The sequence below is a fragment of the Galeopterus variegatus genome, unplaced genomic scaffold (assembly GCF_000696425.1).
Source record: "Galeopterus variegatus unplaced genomic scaffold, G_variegatus-3.0.2 Scaffold964, whole genome shotgun sequence".
Taxonomy (NCBI): domain Eukaryota; kingdom Metazoa; phylum Chordata; class Mammalia; order Dermoptera; family Cynocephalidae; genus Galeopterus; species Galeopterus variegatus.
Window position 1 is genome coordinate 295107 of NW_007727075.1, and position 6905 is coordinate 302011.

At 56.9% G+C, this 6905-nt stretch overlaps 1 protein-coding gene across 2 annotated transcripts in view; it reads right to left on the bottom strand.

Moving 5' to 3' along the window:
- Positions 1 to 618: 618 nt before the first annotated feature.
- The window catches only part of DOCK6 (dedicator of cytokinesis 6), a 37669-nt gene continuing 31382 nt past the window's right edge, over positions 619 to 6905 (bottom strand). For both annotated transcript variants that reach the window (XM_008573792.1, XM_008573791.1), the window contains 9 exons: positions 4915 to 5046; positions 4798 to 4812; positions 3354 to 3479; positions 3164 to 3253; positions 2684 to 2920; positions 1881 to 2024; positions 1688 to 1794; positions 1275 to 1436; positions 619 to 886 (listed from right to left, as the gene is read on the bottom strand). In XM_008573792.1, the coding sequence (XP_008572014.1) occupies positions 844 to 886; positions 1275 to 1436; positions 1688 to 1794; positions 1881 to 2024; positions 2684 to 2920; positions 3164 to 3253; positions 3354 to 3479; positions 4798 to 4812; positions 4915 to 5046 (1056 nt within the window). In that variant the 3' untranslated portion in view covers positions 619 to 843. The remainder of the gene's footprint in view (positions 887 to 1274; positions 1437 to 1687; positions 1795 to 1880; positions 2025 to 2683; positions 2921 to 3163; positions 3254 to 3353; positions 3480 to 4797; positions 4813 to 4914; positions 5047 to 6905) is intronic.

Consider the following 6905-nt stretch of genomic DNA (forward strand, 5'->3'; position numbering starts at 1 on the left):
GCGGCGGCGGCGGCGGCGGCGGCGGGAGGTCACCCCTCCCCCAGGCGTCCCAGGGCTGGCAGTGGCCCAGCGCAGGCCTGGCACACGGTGGCGTGACCGCTGCGGGGCGGGGAGGGGGGCCGCTTCAGCATGAGGCTGAAGGCCCGGGAGCCGGAGTCAGCCAGACCTGGACTCCAATCGTTCGCCCACCAGGCTTTTTCTGCGCTGTGCCTCGGTTTCCCCATCTGTAAAATGGGGCTAATCATGTCGCCTGATAGAGATGTTACGAAGATTCTCTAACCACTGGGCAGGGACCTAATGGAGGCCCCTCATGTAAAAAGGCCTGTGAATGGCGTGGCCTACTTTGGCAGAGATCTTTGTGGGAGCCACTTAGTGCCAGGCCTGGCAGTCAGTGAGGGCTTACTTAATGTGACTGTTATTCCCAGTGGACATGTGTTTTACTTGTATGTTGCCTCTCCCACTAGAATGTCAGCTTCACCAGGGCAGGAATTTGCCTGTTGTCAGTGCTGTGTCCCTGGCACCCAGTATCTCAATCAACAAGGCACAGCATGTGAATGTCGTGGGATGGACCGTGAGCATGTAACCTCCCCACCCCCCGCCAGTGACCACACCACACAGTTGCTTATAAAAACAATCTTAAATTAAAAAAGGTAAGCATCAGTGCACACAGATGGGGAACAGACAAACAGGGGAACAGAGGGCCCAGCCCCACGTGCCAGGTGGTCACCACCCCCCCACCCTACCCCCAGGCCAAGTGGGCAGTAGGGGAGACTCCCAGTAAGGCACAGACAGCTGAGGCCTGCGTGCTGGTTCCTCTGGGTGTGGCTTCAGGCCTTTTTATGCTCAGAGGTCTGTCTTCCGGAAACTTGCTCTGTTCAAGGAGTTCCTGGGGGAGGAATACGTGGATCAAGCACAGGGCCACCAACTCCATAGTGCTCCCGCCCCCCACCCCCACCCTAAGGATCCTTCTAGAGTGTCTCCTGACTCTTTCACATCCACCCTGATCTGGCTGTGGGACTGGCAGATTCTCTCTTGGGATCCACCATGGGAGGTACAAATCATCCCCATTCTACAGATGTGGAAACTGAGGTTTGGAAAGATGAGGTCACATGTCTGAGAAATGGCTGCCCAGAGCCCACCCTGCACTTGTACACATGCTTATGTATTCAGATGCTTGTGCAAAGCCGTACGTGTCAACACGTGTATGACAGCCCCCATCCTGCATCTGTCTGGGACTGTCATCTTCTCTAGGGTGGGGGGCCCGGGTCAGGCACCTGAGGCTGGCTGGGGTCGGTGCCAGCAGATGCGGCAGGCGCTGGGTGAGCAGCGGCTGCAGAGCCTCTCGCAGGCGGCAGTAGTGGCGCTCCAGCTCTCGGTGGTACTCCTTCTGGTCCGGCCCGATCAGGGCCTTATTCTTCCGCAGAGCGTCCTCACACCTGAGGGCCAGATGGCAGAAGGGGCTCAGAGGCTGGTGCTCAGGAGAGAAAGCGAGAGTAGATATGGGGGAGCCCATAGGTGGGGCCAGCCATGCAGAGACCCACAATGGGGGGGTCAGACAAGTAGAGGGCACCCGTGATGGAGATCAGGTAGACAGAGAACTATAACGGGTCAGGTTGCTAGAGACGCTGTAATGGAGGATAAGTAGGCAGAGGTTGGAGGAGCTATAACGGGGGAGTGTTGGGCCTACTTTTTGCAAAAATCCTTGAAGCAGAGCCGCAGTTTGTTATGATGCCGGAAGAGCTTGGGGTCTTCCGGTATCTCTGCCAAAAACACCTGGGCCACCTCCAGGGGACCCTATGGGGGGAGAGGGACTCATGAGGGTGCCTGCATGGTGCCTGGAGTGCCCCGGGTGGCCTGCATGCCTCCCACACCCTCCGTGCCTGGTTCACGGTGGGCCCCACAGAGCCCTGCAGCACCATCTGCAGCATCTTAGAGTCTGGTGGGTCCTGCTCAGTGGCAAAGGCCAGCTCCCGTGTCTTCTTCTGCATGTCCTCGATGGCCACCTCCACTGGAGTCAGCACCGTCTGTGGGGTGAGGGAGGGGGCGTGCACTCACTGGGACCCAAGCCAGCCCACAGCAGCATGGACCCCTCTGGGAGCAAAAGAGGGGTCCAAGAGGCTGGGAAATGAACATGGTCTGGAGGGTCTGCCTGCCAGGGTGTGGGTCTTGGCTGAGCGGCCTTTGTCTAACTTTAGGGGCTCTGGTTTGGTTGGGGTCTAGCCTGGATCTTCTGGGTCTGGTGCTCTTGATTCTGGGGTCTCCAGGCCTCCCTGGATCTGGAGGTAGGGTTTTGAGTCTGGAGGTTGGAGTTTGGGATCCTCACCCCTCCCCGAACCTGGTTCTGGGGTCCCTGGGTATGTTCCTGAGTCTGGGATCTCTGGACCTCTCCTCCCTGGGCCTTCCTAGATCTGGGGTCCCTGGGCCTCCCCATTCTGGGTCTGGAATCCCTGGGCAGTCCTAGATTTGGGGTCCTTGCCCTCTCCTTTCTGGGCTTCCCTAGATCTGGGGTACTCACGCCTCCTCTCCTGGGCCTTTCTGGGTCTGGGGTCCCACGCCTCCCTTCCTAAGGAATGGTGTCCCCATGCCTCCCCTCTCCAGGCCTCCTGGGTCGGATGTCCCCCCACCACCCTTCTCTGGGTCTGATGTCCCCCACCCCTTCCCTGGCCCCGGGGTCCCTGCCCACCTCCTCCCGGTGGCACACGCGGATGCGCGTCTTGATGTAGGGGAAGGCATGGTCGGTACTGAGCAGCGTCTTTCGCTTGTGCTGCTCCGGCAGCTCCCCATGCGCACGCCCATCTGGCGTGAATGGTGTGCAGAACAGGAAGGTGCGCAGCCCATAGTTGCGGTCAAAGTAGGTCACCCGGTCCTTGAGCTCATATGTGTCAAAGTGTGGTTCCACGTATGTGATCTGGATATAGGCCTGGGGCGTGCATGTGGTCCAGTGTGAGGGTCCCGTAGCCCCAACACAAAACACCTGGGGTCTGTCCCTGGTAAAAGGGGAGCTGGCTTTCCTGCAGCTGGGGGCTTTGAATCTGGGATTCCCAGGTCTTCTTATGTCTGGATGTTTGGGGATCCCCAGAGAGGGAGGATTTGAGGTCCCCAGGAAATAGTACCTGTAGTCTCCTTGAATACAGGATTTTGGGGGGATGGCCGGGAGACCCACCTTCTGTGGATCAAGCTTGGTCTTGTCCACGGGGTTTGAGTCTTTGATAATCTCGACAACGTCCTCCCCGAACCTCTCTGTGTAGAACTCCTGGGGACATGGGTCTGACTTGAGACCACACAGAAGCAGCCCCAGCTCCAGCCCCAAGGCAGCCCAGTGCCGTGTCCCACCCCCACATCGTGGGACATGCCTCCAGCCGGTGGGAGATCTCCGCCAGCTTCGTGATCGACGGCTCCTTGTACACAAACTCCTGCTCGTCAAGGTCACCAAAGCGGGCGCCGTAGAATCCCACCCGAAAATACGTCCCGAATACGCGCTGGGGCTGTGAGAAGGTGTGTGGTTTCCCGGGAGGCCCCTCTAGAGGTCTCCCCTCCCCAGAGACGGGTGTCCTCAGGCCCCACAGGACAGGATGCAGAGGGAAGCGAGAGGGGATGGGGAAGGAGTGGGCACGGGCAAGGGGGATCCCCAAGAACATCAGGATTGGGCTGTAATGACCCCAAGAACATGGGGTCACATGCATGGGCAGGGGACCCTGAGAACATCAGGATGTGGACCCAGACCACAGCCAGCTGCCCGAACCCTTGCTTTTTCTTCCCAGCCTCTGTCTTCCACCTCCCCAAATCTGCATCCCATAGATCACAAAATCCCTAGTTTTTCTCCCGCATCCCACTATGGAATTAGGACTGGGGCTGTATTGGTAACAGCTGTGTCCCCAATGCCCATGGGACTGGCTATACAGCAGGTGCCCAATAAATGCTTGAATGGCTGACGGAAGGTAGGGCTGTTGTTCACTTTGAGACAGAGGCTCTGACTCCCTTGATCCAGGGCATTCCCCTCTCCATGCCCCCCCCAAGTTTGGAAGGAGGAACCCTTCTGCCTCAAGAACACATCCCCACTGGAACGGAAGTGGGTGGCGGCCCCATATTCACTCACCAAGGCAGATCCGGGCAGGGTGGAGCAGACACAGTGGGGCCAGAAGTGGGGAAGGGGGGGCAGAGAGAAAAAGTCATGGGAGAGGTCAGAGGTCAGAGCCACCCACCCCCAGGGTCCTGATTATGCTGCCCCACGAGAACATTCCTTGGGCAGAGAGATCAGGGATCCAGGGAGGGAGGGGAGCTGCCCGCCTGCCCCACCCGGCCCCCACCCGGCCCCCACCCAGCCCGCTTGCTGGGGCTCTGGGTTCCTGCCATCTTTGGCCAGAAAATTCTCCCCAAACTAGGAGATGCCTAAAAATAGACCCAAGTAGGGAAGAGGCGGGATTGGGGTATGGCGGGGAGCATTAACCAGAGATGAGGAGGGGAGATCCTGGGGGAAGCTGGGAATTGGGGCGGCCAGGAGAGATAGGGACCAAGGGAGACACAGAGACAGAGGGAGGGAATCTGAGCCCCCTCGCCGGAGGTGACCAAGCTGGCCCTGCCCAAGGGAGGGGTGTCTCTGGAGAGTGCCCAGCTGGGTGAGTCACAAGCTGCCCTCGAGATCTGAGGCGGGAACATCTGGGGGTACGTCATTGCCCACTATGCCCCAGCCCTTGCTGCGGTGGCCGTGTTCCTCCGGCGCCCCCTGGTGGTCTCTGACCACTGCTGACCAGCCATCACGGGGGTCCCAGAGGCAGGTGGCCCCCGAGGCTGACTCACCTCCCAGCCAGAGCTCTGTGGGGAAGAGAAGGGTCCAGGTCAGCAGAGCCCAGATCGGGGGTGGGGGGGGGGACCCGGGGCCAAGGGTGGGGCCGGGGCAGGGCATCCTGGGCCCACCTGGTGCATGATCTTGGTGAAGGCCTCCTGGAGTTTGCCATGCACAGCGGCCAGCTTCTTGTAGTCTCGGTGGGCTTCCAGGATGGGGATGAGAGTCTTGTAGACCTCGTTCACTGCCTCGTAGAGCCCACCCTGGGGATGGGGGTGAGGGCAGAGGTGGGGTCAGGATTCCCCAAACCCTCCCCCACCCATGTTCCTACCCACCTTCCACCCATCACCTCCTTTAAAAAGCCCACCCAGACCACACCCACCCCAGATTGCGTACCCTGCCTCCATGGTCTCCACTTTTTTTTTTTTGGTAGCTGGCCAGCACAGGGATTCGAACCCTTAACCTTGGTGTTATCAGCACCATGCTCTCCCAAGTGAGCTAATCAGCCAACCCCTCCACCACTTTTAATGAGCATCTACTATGGACTAGGTGCTGTGGACATCTTTACCTATGTGCCCGAATTTGTGGGAGAAACTCTTTGGTTTTTTTTTTTTTTAAAATCCATTTCTCAGAGGAGAAACGGAGTCTCAGAGACATGGAGGGGCTCCTCAGGGCCAGGACCCAAACGCCAACCCATCTGACCCAGTGCCTGTGACCTCCATGCTGAGCAGCCTCCCGGCGTGTGGTAATGGGTACCAATGGATGCTCCTCATTCCCAGACGGTGCCAGCATCAACCCTGGCCTGCAGCAGGCACCCTGTGATGCTCACTGACTGACTGTCAGAAGGTCAGTGTCCACTCCCTGGCTTCTTCCCCTGAGACCTTTGTGTCTGAGACTCCAGAAAAGTGACAATAACGAAAACCACATCATTGGAAGGGCTGGCACCACAGAAAAAAATCTCTCTGGAAAACCAGACTTTGAATCTGACCTCGAACGTGACTGAGTCTCCAGATCTCACTATGAGTTCCTCAAAATGTGAGGAACTGGAAAACAGTTTAAAGTGACACCAAAGGGACACAACCAGCCCCACGCAGGCCAGAGAACCCCTTGGAGCAAAGGCCCTAGGTCTCCTATCGACCTATCAAGAAATGTACAAAACTCTTATTTCAAAATGGGAGGAACTGGAAACTGAATCCCACTTTTTGTTTTTTGGGTTCTTTTTCTCAGATTAAAAAAGAGGTATGATTTAGGGGAGTCAAACCACTTTGTATGATACTACAACAGTGGACACATGTCACTATACGTTTGTCCAAACCCTTAGAATGTACAACACTCAGAGTGAACCCTCATGTAGAATATGGACTTTGGATGACAATGATGTGTCAATGTCACTTCATTGATTGTAACACATGTGCCACTCTAGTGGGAGATGTTAGTAGGGAAGGCTGTGTATGTGTGGGGACAGGGGGAATAGGGTACGTCTTTGTACTTTCCCCTCGATTTTGCTGTGAACCGAAAACTACTCTAAAAAATAAAGTCAGGGCCGGCCCGTGGCTCACTCGGGGGAGTGCGGTGCTGATAACACCAAGGCCACAGGTTCGGATCCCATATAGGGATGGCCGGTTGGCTCACTGGGTGAGCGTGGTGCTGACAACACCAAGTCAAGGGTTGAGATCCCCTTACCAGTCATCTTTAAATAAATAAATAAATAAATAAAGTCCATTAATCAAAAAATACTTAAAAGAGAAAAGACAAAAAAATGAGAGAGAGAGTGACTTAACACACACATCAACCACAGCCAGTCCCTTTAAGAATCCTGATTCAAAAACCAACCAAACAACCACAAAAAAGGTATTTATGAGATAATCTGGGACACCTAAACATGGACTGGCATGAAATGATATTAAAGGATTACTGGGGGCCGGCCCGGTGGTGCACTGGAGAGTGCGTCGCTTGGGAGCGTGGCGGCGTTCCCACCAAGGGTTCGGATCCCATGTGGAGACCGGTTCCCGCTCACTGGCTGAGTGCGGTGCGGGTGCAACACCGAGGGTTGCGATGGGGCCGGCCCGTGGCTCACTCGGGAGAGTGCGGTGCTGATAACCCCAAGGCCCCGGGTTCGGAT